The sequence below is a fragment of the Cololabis saira genome, chromosome 10 (assembly GCF_033807715.1).
Source record: "Cololabis saira isolate AMF1-May2022 chromosome 10, fColSai1.1, whole genome shotgun sequence".
NCBI lineage: Eukaryota > Metazoa > Chordata > Actinopteri > Beloniformes > Belonidae > Cololabis > Cololabis saira.
Window position 1 is genome coordinate 40,006,635 of NC_084596.1, and position 14,275 is coordinate 40,020,909.

The 14,275-nt window shown below is 41.3% G+C and overlaps 1 protein-coding gene across 2 annotated transcripts; it reads right to left on the reverse strand.

Moving 5' to 3' along the window:
* Positions 1-553: 553 nt before the first annotated feature.
* On the reverse strand, positions 554-13,480 carry LOC133452084 (coagulation factor XIII B chain-like). Of its 2 annotated transcripts, XM_061731276.1 has the most exons (8): positions 13,368-13,480; positions 13,074-13,259; positions 11,173-11,358; positions 10,888-11,079; positions 10,146-10,310; positions 2,788-2,946; positions 1,088-1,113; positions 554-988 (listed from the first exon to the last, which is right to left on the reverse strand). In XM_061731276.1, exons 1-8 carry the CDS (start codon positions 13,423-13,425, stop codon positions 959-961), a joined length of 1,002 nt encoding a protein of 333 aa, XP_061587260.1. In that variant the 5' UTR covers positions 13,426-13,480; the 3' UTR covers positions 554-958. The 2 variants fall into 2 exon arrangements, with proteins under 2 accessions (XP_061587260.1, XP_061587261.1); XM_061731277.1 differs by lacking the exon at positions 2,788-2,946.
* Between the last annotated feature and the right edge of the window lie 795 nt (positions 13,481-14,275).

Consider the following 14,275-nt stretch of genomic DNA (forward strand, 5'->3'; position numbering starts at 1 on the left):
TATGTTGCACGTGAGTTAAGGATATCAAAATCAAACATTTTTATCCTCGGCGGTGGGAAAAATGCGCGTCTCTAATATTTTGGGCCCCTGTTGGAGGAAATGACTCCCTGGACAGGTTGCCAGTCCACCCCAAGGCCACATTCAGAAAAACAACCACAGCCACTCACGCATATGGACAAATAAAATCACCACTCAGTCTAACATGTTTTTGGACCGATGGAGGAAGTTGGAGTACCTGCAGTAAACCCATCCAAGCACGGGGGAGAACATGCATGACATCCGTATTCTCCAGATGATAATGTCACTAAACTGGCAGCTTGTAAACAAGGAATATTCCTCGTAAGTATTGTTACAACTTCTCCTTTAAATCGTTACCAACCATTTATGTCACTGTAGATGATATGAATCCTGAGGGCATATGGGACAGATACAGTGTGTTTGCAGGAAGAATGGGACAAAATAGCAACTTGGACTGTTTATCACTGGGTATGATGAATGCCATATCACCTTTTAAGTGTTTCAAGAAGGAATGAAAACATAACAAAAGTGGTAAAAACTGTTTTATATTGAAGGCCTGAAATGCAAAAATGAACAGCTGCTAATTATTTATAGTTGACATGAAAAAGCGTGAAATATCTTGGGATATCTTGGATACTGCAAAAACAATAATATCAAAGTACACATGAGAGTGACTGCAGGAGTTTTTCTTTATTTCGTTTCGTCATGCTTGTTACTTGGTGACGCTGCAGCTACAGCTCAGGCGGCAGCAGCACATTTTTTATTTCTCATTTTACTTCAGATGAGAACACTGGACCATGCCTTTTTTATATTTATTATTACCTTTATTAGTACTTGGGCAGTGAGATGTACTTCCACACAAATACACGTGGATGTTTGTATTCCATTGTTCTAAATGTAGACGTCCATCAGCAGTGACGGGGCCAAAATCCAGCAGTTGTTACACTCTTGAAAACACACAGTTGCCTTCCTGAAATAAGAAAACCACATCATTTTTGTTAAATGCTGATTTAAACAGAACCAGTTTGAAAATAATATCAATCTCTGAAAAAAAATCAACAGCACTTACATATTGTATGTAGTCGTTGTAACAACCTGTAAATAATCCAGTAGAAGAAAGTGATAATTGTGAAGAGTGAATATTTGAATGCACACATTCACTTCAAAACTTTAGTTGTTAATAATTAACTACATTTGGGTGAGGCTGCAACTGCAGTTTAAAATAAAAAATCTTCTGAAATAAAATGCTCGTTCCTTTTTTCATCTTCATGATATCGATAAATGACAAGATAATGAATGCTGATCTTTTTTATCATTGCTGTTTTGAGGTTTTGTCAAGCCTTATTTTGTGATGCAGTAGGAGTGAATGCACATTAATCCATCCATCCATGTTCTATTCCCTCTCAATCATGTACAGGGTCACCAGCATCTGCTAGAATCTATTCCAGCTCATTACAGGCCAAAGACAGGGGTTCACCCTGGACAGGTCACCAGTGCAGATGCACAGTAATACATCTTAATAATAATACATTTTTTAAATTGAAGAAAAAAAACAAACTAATGTAAGTCGCCTGGACAAAATAATTAATGGCCCAGAAAAAATGTATTATAGTTAGACCATAGTGAAATGTTAAACTAAAGTCAGATATTGAAGGTGAACTAAAAAGTCAAGGTCCATGAGACTCAGATCACACCATCCATGACTGTTTGAGACAAAGTGGACAACTGAGGACTCCACTGTTGGAAGCAAATCAAACAAAAACCGTACTGGAATGGTCTTTTAACATATGAGACAAAACTGAAGCTTTTTGACAAGACTCATCAGCTCTATGTTTCAGACATAAAAATGAAGAATTCAAACTGAAGACTGTCGCTACATGACCGAGATTCGGTTCTGTTCTTGACCTGCTTTGCTGCGTCTGACACAGGGCGTCTTCGGCCTGTGGAGGTACAATGAAATCTCAAGACTATCAAAGCGTTCTGGAGTGAAATGTGCTGCCCAGAGTCAGAAAGATCGGTGTCAGTCACGAGTCATGTGTCCTCTGACAGAATAATGACCCAAACACACAACTAAAAAAATGTTTGGTTTGTATTTTTTAATAACTGTTGAACTAAAACTTAAAAGCAATGTCTAATTTCCATTAGTCAGCGTTCAGTGTAAAGTAAAGTATTAATTCATGTAAACATGTAAGTTATTTCAGTGACCATTTTGGGTTTTCTTTCATTCATGGAAAGGTACTAACAAATCTATTCAGATGTGTTTTTTTGTTGATTTTAAATACTGAGGTATATTTTAAATACGGTGTGAAATGTGCTGCAAAACTCAATCAACTCAATCATTTGTAATAATTAATCACAATACATAATTTTGTACTGTTGTACAACAGTTTTGAGTTTCCTGTAAGTTAAAGATAATTGCACTTACATTTAAAGCCCTTGAGAAAAACAATATTGTGAAAGAAACTGATATTTTGGTGGAAGCTCAGAGGGACAAGCCATGGCATGCTGTGTAATTTGTTCGTTTGTAAATGTTTTTAATATTTTTTTGACAATAAGGAAAAAACAATTGAAAACATTTCCTTCATTTTAATAATCCAACTCAGTTTCTGTTTTTGTTTTTTTGTTCATATTTAAGCCAGTTCTGCAGAAATATATCAAATCCTGGATAATTAGTCTCCATATGAACCAGCTGATAATAAAAGGGCTGAAATCATGTCTGGTCATGTGGAGTATTAAATTGAAATGAGAAGTCTTCACTTTTAGACTTACAGCCGGTGGTTTCCAATCTTCTGTTGTTGCACCGAGCAAAAAAAGTGTAGTATTGCCACCGGCATGGAAAAGACTCTGATTTACCCTCTTCGATATAAGTAGTTGAAGATAGGTTTATGTATCCCTTGTAATCAGCTGGCTCCATCCCACATGGTCGACCTTTACAAGATGAGCAGAAACAAACAGGACAATTATCAGACAAATATTTTGACTCAAAAACAGATTTAACTTTAATCCTGCTTTTGAAACTACCGGTAATGATCTTGTAACAGAGTTGCTCTGCACCAGCCTGTGTGTAAAAGATACTGACAGAATAACAATTTCACATCTGGCCAGCCTTACACAAAGTGATAGGATTGCTTTGTACTGGGGTATACTAGAAAAGACTGGAGTATATTGGGGTATACTGGTATATACTGGAGTATACAGGTATATACTGGGGGATACTGGTATATACTGGGGTATATTGTGTTAAACTGGTATATACTGGAGCACGCTGGAATATGCTGCGGTATACTGAATATACTGGAATATACTGGTATATACTGAGGTAAAATAGTACAAACTGGTATATACTGGAGTATACTGAATTATACTGGAGTATATTGGTATATACTGGGGTATACTGGTATATACTGGGGTATACTGGCATATACTGGAGTATATTGGAATATACCGGGGTATACTGGTTAGTGCTGTCAAGCGATTACAAAAATTGAGAAATTAATTAATTAAGATCTGTAAATAATTAATCAATCTAATTCATCTCTTTTTCTACCTAACCTAGAAATTGCTGAGAAAAGCCCTCAACTAAAGGTGTTTTCCTTTTTTTCCTCCAAAACATTGATATATAACAACAAAAAAAGTGGCTTTATAAATATTTTTTTTCTTTTTTTTAACAGACCACAACAGATGCAGTCCCAGTTCCTTACATCCACATTTACATCGCCAGCCTCTCGGTCAAAGACTTGCGCATAATTTCCTCGAGTTTAGTGTAAGGGTTTGACACTTCCCCCCAGTTTTTGAGTTTCAGTTCTGTCCCTCCTGTTTCCCATCTGCCCTGATTGTCTGCACCTGTGTCTCGTTATCCCCTGTGTATATCTGGTCTTGTCATTCCCCTTCTCCCTGTCGGTCCGTACTGTTTCTTCCCTCTGTGTTCCTGAGCCCAGTTTTGATCCTTGTTAAAAGGAACCCTGGCTATTAAGACATGTAGGTCTTAAAAGATAAATGTTGGTATCAATTATAACAATGTGATATAAAAAACCTTGTTGATGTCTTCGTTTTTATAAAATTTGAAAATATAATTTAACTCGTAGGTCGCCATTGTTGTTTACATTCTGGGTAGTGACGTCAGACGGTGGCCCCTGCTAGCCCCCGTCCACTGTTTTGACACCCAGAAACAGATGAAAACCAAGCTAAACAGGTGACAGCGCACCAGAAACACAGATCAAAACACAGCTAAACATTAAGGTGACGGCGCACCTACAAAAAAGTAAAAAAAAAAAAAAAAAAAGTGCAGCACCATAAAGCATGAACTATAAAAACACCATAAAACTCAGATAGACTAACAGACCACACGTTTCAACTAGCAGATAGCCGATGCTACAATAAAAACCCCAGCCAGATCTGGCGTCATTAAATAAATAAAGATGTTCTTGCCTATTTGACGCGAAGTCTGCGCCTCCCGCTTCATCAAACTCCCGGGCCAGTCCCCTCAGCCTCTGGTCTGGCATCAAACGGTGGACCCAGCACTGAGGCCGGTTTTAGGGGGCGGCAGGGGGGGGCTATGCCCACCCAAACGTGCATCCTGCCCACCGGGTCTCCATCCCGGCGGCGGCGAGAGAGGATGGCGGTGCGCTGCAGGGTCATAGAGCCAGGGCTACGCCGTCTACGCAGGAGCCCACGCCGTTGACGGCGTAGGCTACGCCGTTGACGCCGTGGCCTAATGCACTGGTAAGATGTGCACGACATTGATCATTTTTGCAGATCTCCCGTGCATCACAGAACTTTGATCCAGTTTGCCTGAACCGAGACGTCTTATGGGCTCCCTCGTCAGCCTCCACGGCCGGGAGATGCTGCTCATCTATGTTTTAGATACCTGTCCCAGTTAAACTAACGCGGCTTATCTTCCCAGAGCCACCGGTCTACGTCATCGCCCCCAGAATGCATTGCGCAGGTAAAACATGGCGCCTCCTGCAGGTCAAAATATGTGATAAACATTGTAGATTTTTAAAGCAATTAGATTATTTTATGTGTTTCTAACAACATATTTTAGTATAAGAGAACAATTGTGGCTAATTAGGGACTACAAGTCTTAATAACCAGGTTCCTTTTAAAGCTTTAGTTTTTTGATCCTGCTCAGCAGCTTTTTTAGGGCCCGAGCACTTACAGTGCGAAGGCCCTATTGTATCTGTAGGAATTCTTTCTTCTGACGAAAGGAAGGCCTTTTTGCCGCCCTAAACGTGCCCAAAAAGTCACCAAATTTTGCACGCAAGGCAGGCCTGGCGAAAAATTTGATATTTAATGGTTTGCATGAATGGGCGTGGCAAAATGGCTCAACAGCGCCCCCTAGAAAACTTTGTGCCTCAAGCCCCACAATACGGTTTGACGGACATGCACGAAAATCGGTACACACCTGTATCATGTCGCAACTTAAAGGAGCATGAGGCTCCTTTTAAGAAATGAGACTCTCTAGCGCCACCCTTTGCCACGACGGCCGTCGGGGGTACTGCAGCCAACAGTGAAGCCGGCACAGGAGAACGGGGAGAACGCGCATGCAGCGTCATGTGACGTCACATCCGCAGGACAGCGCGGGAAATTCGGTCCCAGCATTGCAGCACATTTTGCTGCACACAGCCTGTTCAAGGCAACGGAGAGATACACTAGAGGGCTCATTCGTTTTGATTTGGAACGCTTCATCTGACATAATTACTAGAAAACTTAAAACGTATACAAATTTTTTTTCATAAATCCTGCCTCAAGCTCCTTTAAAGAAAAGTCTCTTGGCGCCATCGCCGAAAACGAACAGGAAGTCAGCCATTTTGAATTAATCGGGTCATTTTGGCGACATTTATGCCATTCCTTCGGCAAATACGGCCCGAACCGTAACATGCACCCACGTGTGTTAAACATCAAAATGTGCGTCTCCATGTTGCGACTACGCGCATTACTTTTCTCTTTCAAAAGTGTTACCGTGGCGACGCTAGACACCAAAAAGCGCGCCCACCCTTCATCTGATTGGTCCATATTTCATAGTTCCCCAAAAGTCACCAAATTTGGCATGCAAGCCAGGCCTGGCGATAAATTTGATATTTCATGGTTTGCATTAATGGGCGTGGCCTAACGGCTCAACAGCGCCCCCTAGAATACTTTTCTTTACCATAACTTTTGAATGGTTTGACATAAAGAGTCGTGGGTGGTGTCATGGGACTCGGTATTGAGTCCTTGACCATAATTGGTGAAAATTAGCCCCGCCCTTCTTCTGATTGGTTATCCCTATTTTCTGCTATAACTTTTGAATGGTTTGACATAGAGAGTCGTGGGTGGTGTCATCGGACTCTGTATTGAGTCCTTGAGCTTCATTGGCCTGAATTAGCCCCGCCCCTTCTTCTGATTGGTTGTCCCTATTTTCTGCTATAACTTTTGAATGGTTTGACATAGAGAGTCGTGGGTGGTGTCATTTCTGATATGCTTATGGGGGGCGGTGGCTGTGAGTGCGAGGGCCCGTTCATCGCTGCTTGCAGCTTTAAAGGGGACCTATTATGAAAAACACGTTTTTTCTTGTTTTAACATATATAAAGTGGTCTCCCCTCACCCTGCCAGCACAGGGGAGATGAAATCCCATGAATTTCTGCAACGTCTGTGACCCCCGCCCGGGAGAATCCCCCAGTGTCATGTGATTTTTTTGAGCCGTTTAGAATCTGCTCCTGTCGTGACATCACGACAGGAGCAGATTTCCATAGGTCAGCCTCCGCTGCTGAAACCACGCCCACAACCAGTTCTCTCCGCCGGCTGGAGCTTCAGCCATTGTTCAGCAGCGGTGACTGTTTTCCACCGGTTTCAACAGCGAGGGACAGTTAAAATGAAGTTTTGCATCGACATTTACCCTCATAAAAGGATCAGTTCCAACAGCACGGACCCGGCAACTGCACACGAGTTATTATTATGTTATTTATATTTGTATGATCTTTGCATGGACTAAGTATTTAGCTTAGCTCCGGAGCACCGGGGCCGCATACATAGCTGCCGGAGCTGCTCACGGACCGGACCGTCGAGGAGCTCCGGGCCCGGAACTCCGAACCCGGGGGAGCCGGCGGCTCTATTAGTACCGTAATACATTTTTCTTCTGTGGTTTCAGATCTTCCAAGCAATGCACCTGGAGCTGTCCAACGACACATTCAGAAGACGCGCGGTCCTTCCTTGAGCCAGCAATAGTGCATACATTTTATTTATATATTTTAACAAAGTTGCCATTTGTGAAAATTCAGTGTTGTGATTTCTTTACAGTTAACATGATTAATTTGTCTTGTAACATAAGAAGTGAAATGATGAGGAATTGGAGTAAATAACCGTGGTGTACCTGTTTAGAATTAAATTCAATCTTCCTGTGTGAAGACGAGGTGACTAAAGGCTGATTTATGGTTCCGCGTTACACCAACGCAGAGCCTACGGCGTAGGGTACGCGTCGATTTAACGCAGAACCGTCGACACGCTTTGCTACGCAGCCGCTGCTCTTCTCTCCGGAGCGACACTTTGTCTCCTCCCCTGCTACACGTTATTCAAGCAGCCAATCAGCACAGAGCCTCATTATCATAGCCTCGCCTCCCCTCAGAATGAAGCACAGAAAAGGCTTTAGAAGCGGTAAAACTAAAGACATGGCCCACAGGCTGAATTTCTGATTTATGTAGAAAAAACAAGCTTTAGATTGTTTTTAAGACATTCAAGGTCTGTTTAAAATATACATTAAATGCCATAATATATCCCCTTTAATTGGTTTTGTCTTTATGGAATAAATCCTGCTTTTTTGACGACTCCTGCATCCTGCTCTCTTGCTTTTGGGTCCTCAACTAAACCATATCCTGACATTTAGTTTGGAGAAGTGCGCTTCTCTGGCTTGATAAATTGCTAACATCTTTGCCGCTAACATTAGTTGTGGCTGTGCTCGCGACCTTGTGCTGCTTCGGTGGTGAGCAAAGTCCTTTCCACAAAGAACACATATCACCTTTATCAATGGTGCTGTTTTTGAAATGTAAATTCCCCATTCACTGGACCGCCAACTTTCACATGCTCCTCCATTTTCACTCCTCCGCTACTCACCGTTCCTCCCCAAGCCTGTCCAGCTACAATGGGAGTCTACCAGTGTTTGCTAACCACGCCCAAACACGGTGACAGCCAATCAGTGTCCACTTCAAGGTGGGACTGACCGTTGTTTTCCACCCCTAACAATTCAAGCACAAGAAGCCCAACGCACAAACAGATTTCATAATAAGGGCAACTCTTGAACAGAAAAAGTAAAGTTAGAGATTGAAGAATAGATTAAGTGATTAAAAAAATACCACTCTAAATATGCCTGTAAATAATTAAATGCAGTTAATGTGTTAATTGACACCCCTAATACTGGTATATACTGGGTTGTAATGGAATATACTGCTGGTATACTGGAATATACTGCGGGTATACTGGAATATACTGGAGTATACTGGTGTATAATGGTATACCAGTCTTACACGCTTCTCTGTTGCTTCTCGAGGACTACCGCCTGCCAATAAAATATAGGAATGCATTATGAATTGGCCGCGGTTATGCGGTCGATGTACAGGACCGTCGTAGTGAAGAAGGAGCTGAGTCGAAAGGCGAAGCTCTCGATTTACCGGTCAATCTACGCACCTACCCTCACCTATGGTCATGAACTTTGGGTAGTGACCCAAAGGACGAGATCGCGGATACAAGCGGCCGAGATGAGTTTCCTCCGCAGGGTGGCTGGACGCTCCCTTAGAGATGAGTTTCCTCCGCAGGGTGGCTGGACGCTCCCTTAGAGATAGGGTGAGGAGTTCGGTCACCCGGGAGGAGCTCGGAGTCGAGCCGCTGCTCCTTCACATTGAGAGGAGTCAGCTGAGGTGGCTTGGGCATCTGTACCGGATCCTCCTGGACGCCTCCCTAGGGAGGTGTTCCAGGCATGTCCCTCCTCCCTAGGGAGGTGTTCCAGGCATGTCCCTCTGGGAGGAGACCCCGGGGAAGACCCAGGACACGCTGGAGAGTCTATGTCTCTCGGCTGGCCTGGGAACGCCTCGGACTCCCCTCGGAAGTGTCTGGAGGAAGTGTCTGGAGGAAGTGTCTAGGGTGAAGGAAGTCTGGGCCTCTCTGTTGAGGCTGCTGCCCCCGCGACCCGGGAACAGATAAGCGGTGGACGATGGATGGATGGATGGATGGATGGATGGATGGATGGATGGATGGATGGATGGATTATGTATTGGCAATTCTAACAAAGTGCCTAGCAAAATAGAATTGGTGTGGAGTTTCTGTCTGAATTTTCAGATTTCCTAACTGGTTTTGTTGATCAGTACAGATAAAGTCATCATTGTGGGTGACTTTTTACATTCATATGGATGTTGACAGTGATAATCTTAAATTAGCTTTCGACAGGTATCTCACGAAAAGTAAACAAACCAACGCACTATTTTAATCATACCCTCGATCTCGTCCTCACCTATGGTGTCGAACCGGATAATCTGTTGGTGTCACCTGTAAACACTCCTATCCGACCACCATTTAATAACGTTTGAATTAAACATTGTTGAATGGAACAGTGGAACATAGCGAAGCAGTTGAAACCAGTGACCTAGGTTTTTCCTCTACAGATGTTGATTTCCTTGTTATTAACACTGCTGATTTGCTGCACTCAGTTTTAGATGCAGTTGCTCCTTTGAGAAAAAGGGTTTTTAACCATAGGAGCTTAACTCCCTGGTATAATTCAGATATCCGCATTTTGAAACAAACTACTACTCTTGTAAATCTGTAGACTCCTATCGTGAATGGAAAGATATTCTAATAGTATATAAAAAAGCCATTCGCAAAGCCATAACAGCTTATTATTCATCGTTGATAGAGGATAACAAAAGTAACCCACGTTTTATGTTCAGCACTGTAGCCAGGCTGAAAAAGAGTCACAACTCTGTTGAGCCGTGCATTCCTGAAGCTCTCAGTAATGAAAACTTTATGAGCTTCTTTAACAGTAAAATCATGGGAATTAGAGAAGAAATCAACCAGTCAGTTGTGGGCATTTCTTCAGCTTTAGCGTTTTTCAAACGGATCATGTGGAGTGTTAAATTGAAATGGAAAGATTTCACTTTTAGACTTACAGCCGGTGGTTTCCAATCTTCTGTTGATGCACCGAGCAGAAAAAGTGTAGCCTCGCAACCGGCATGGAAAAGTCTTTGATTCTCCCTCTTCGATATACGTAGTTGAAGATAGGTATATGTCTTTGTCGTAATCAGCTGGTTTCATCCCACATGGTCTGACTTGTCCTGTCAGAATCAGACAGGACAATTATCGGACAAATATTTTGACTTAAAAGCAGATCTAACTTTAATCCTTCTTTTGAAACTACCGGTAATGATCTTGTAACAGAGTTGCTCTGCACCAGCCTGTGTGTAAAAGGTTCTGACAGAATAACTATTTCACATCTGGCCAGCCTTACACAAAGGGATTTCTTTGTACTGGGGTATACTAGAATATACAGGTATATACTGGGGTATACTGAGGTATACTGATATATACTGGGGTATACTGCTATATACAGGTATATACTGGAGTATACTGGGGTATACTGCTATATACAGGTATATACTGGAGTATACAGGTATATACTGGGGTATACTGCTATATACAGGTATATACTGGAGTATACAGTATATACTGGGGTATACTAGAATATACTGGAGTATGCTGCTTCATAGAAATATTGGATCAATATAGTAATCAATAACTATACTCCTGCAGGCTGGGAAACACAGGTCTGCTCCCTTCACTGCTGCTCCACCTCGTCTGTGATTTACACTTTTTTTTTTTATTGATACATATTTATAATCCTAAACCACTTACTGCACGCTGGGCCTTGAGTCCAGGTTCCATCCTGGCACACGACTCTCCTCCTTGTGGCTGCTGTACCTGTATCATATCCCTCTTCACATTCATACTTCAGTTCAGAAGAGGCAGCAAACACCTCCTGGGGTTCCTGACCAACGATGACCGCATTGCGAATTTTAGGAGGCATGTCGCACGCATTCTGCCTCTCTGAAAAAGAAAAGAACAGCACAAAACTCCTCAACATCATTATGATTCAGAAACTAGAATTATAATTCAAACCTGAACATTTCACATACTTACTCTCACACACAGGCAGATGAGACCATTTTCCATTGTTACACTTTATATTTGAGCCTTTGCCTTGACTTTGCAGTTCATATCCATTGTCACATTGGACCGTAATTATGTGGCGCTCTTCATACCAACCGTTTTGGGTTTCTACGTATTTTCGATTAGGGATAATTGGTGGAATGCAGGATCGTTCATCTAAAGAAAACAGAATCAATATATTAATTTAAAATCACTATGGCAACTCTCTTCATGCAGTCTGGAGCAGAAACTATTGCCTATTTTTATAATTGACTAAGCTTTCGATTATTGAAACAATTGATTGACGAAGAGGATTATGTACTGCGCAACAACTTAATCCCTTTTATTTACCTAACTAGATTTTAAAAGATTGTTTGAGGCATGTGGCAAAACAAAAAGATAACACTAAAAATTGTTCAAAATTCAGTAAAAAATATATATGATTTATTCAACTTGTGCGATGAACAAACCTTGCTGCTCATAAGAAAATAAATGAAAAATAAAAAAAGTTAGGTCAGGCTAAAGGGGACATATTATGGCATTTAATGTATATTTTAAACAGGCCTTGAATGTCTTAAAAACAATCTAAAGCTTGTTTTTTCTACATAAATCAGAAATCCAGCCTGTGGGCCCTGTCACTAGTTTTACCGCTTCTAACCCCTTTTTCTGTGCTTCATTTTAGGGGAGGGGAGGCTATGATAATGTGCTGATTGGCTCCCTGAATGACGTGTAGCAGGGGAGGGAACAAAGCCTGCGGAGAGAGCTGGTTGTGGGCGTGGTTTCAGCAGCGGAGGCCGAACCTCTGCGCCTAGCCCTAGGGTGACGTCACCATAGGTGCAGATTCCAATCGGCTCAAAAAAAATAACGTGACACTGGGGGATTCTGTCGGGCGGGGGTCACAGACCTTGCAGAAATTCATGGGATTTTCTCTCCCCTGTGCTGGCAGGGTGAGGGGAGACCACTTTATATATGTTAAAACAAGGAAAAACGTGTTTTTCATAATAAGTCCCCTTTAACTAAGATTTTCTGCAGTTCCTCGACTGACCACTGGAGGGTGGCTCCAAAGAGCAAGACAATCTCCATGGACCTCCTTGTTAAAATGTCTGACTTTAGAGCAGAAATAAACATATTTACAGCCTGGTTCAAAAAACGTGTTTGATCTTAATTGTTTTGATTTAAAAACTTTTACAACTCTGAGGGGGTTGAATGTTTTTGTTCCACGAATTTGTATAAAGCATTACATTATTTTCCAAGATGATTGTTGACAGTCGGCTCAGCCAATGGCTAGTCGTTATCACTTGGCAAAGCAACCAGCAGTTTATACTGACCCCATTTACATAACAGATTCATGCCAAAAACACAGGATTGGTTGTAAAAGTCGACGTTTAGGTTTCATTTCATTTCACCAGTTCACATAAGCTTTTTAATGAATTTGTGTTTAAATATTTGATTACTAATGCATATTCCTTAAAGTAGAGCTACTATAAATATTTTTTTACCAACTAGTATTAGTTTTATATTAAGAAAAGGCAGAAAATATATTTTAATTCGGGTTCTCTTTACCAATTCAAATAAATATCAAAAATTCAATTAACATTTACAACGTTTTGATACCACCTGTGTTATAATTTTAATTCTATTGGCTTTGTATTAATTAGACTACTTTGAAACGAGTTGAGTTTATTGTTGAAGTGCCTTGAGATGACATTGTCATGATTTGGTGTTTTATAAATAAAGTTGAAAGGTGAAATAAACTGATAATTCCATGGTCACAGATGGATGAGGAGCTTTATAGAAGAGAAGACCATCTCTTTTTAAAAAAGGTAGTTTCAGAGAGGCTGTTCTTCTGCACGGTGTCAAACAAAGCCAGCGAGATGGACCTGATCACTTACCAATACACTGAGGCTCAGGAGACCATATGCCGTCTTGACATGTGGCTGTTGCCCACCAACCCTCCACCACTGGTTTTTTTCCAGTATCGCAGGAGTAAGTCAGTGTTTCTTTACTATATTTATTTAGTTTTGGAGAAAAATAACCTCCATTCAGGACCGGTGGAGCACAAGACAGATCTTCCTGTGCTGAAACAGTGAGGAACAAGTCAGATCTATGATAAAAAAAGGGAAAAAACAAACAAACCAACAAGTGAGTGTGGAACAATCCCTGGGCTGAGCGTTGAAATTCCTTACCATGCAGCGCTCCTGGAAGCACAGCCAGAAGCACAAATCCAAGAAACCTCACAAGCATGTTCTCAGGAATTCAAATGTTGCGCAGCAGAGCAGAACAAAGAGCCCAACTCACATCAGAGTGAGTTAATAATTGTTGGAGCAAATCTTCCAAAGTTAGCAAATGTGGACTACACACACTCTGATGTCACACTGCTGTTCTGCCAAAATGCTGCAAACAAATATTCCACAAACAAGTGTTACACAAGCACATGAAACTAGAACCGAAATTGCACAATTTTTCCATTTGGCCGCTCTGATTTTAGACGATAAAAAGTATCAAAAAGGAATATAATCCCAGGAAACAGCGACCTGAGCTCTGTGACAGTTGATTTCATCCTGAATGATGATGTCATCATTCTTTTGGCTCCCACAGGTTACACTTGCACATTCTGTTCAGTTGTTTATATTTTTCAAAGGTGTGAATATCAGATCAAGTTCAGCGGTGTTTGGAGTGGTCTCAGAGCTGTGATTTATTTGTTTACAGTCCACATTTCAAAATGATTTCCCGGACAAAGTTACAGAGGTCAGTGTTGCAAAACTCAGACTGGTCAAAAGCTGGACTTTAGAAACCGGGGAAAACGTACCCCCAATATGTGATAAAACTAATGAGCTACACGTTTGTTATTAATGATAACTACAGTTAAGTTCAAACATTTTTGGACAATTACCAAAAATCACCACAAAAGATTTGAAATGAAACAGTCAAGGTGTGAACACAGTGTAGACTTTCAGCTTTAATTCAAGAAAACAAACTTGTTTACAATTTAGATTTTACAGATATTTCAAATAAAGTACCTACATTTTAAAGCAGCACAACGGAACTTTCAGCTTTTGTTGAGTTTGGCGCCATCTTTTGGACAAAAGCGGTA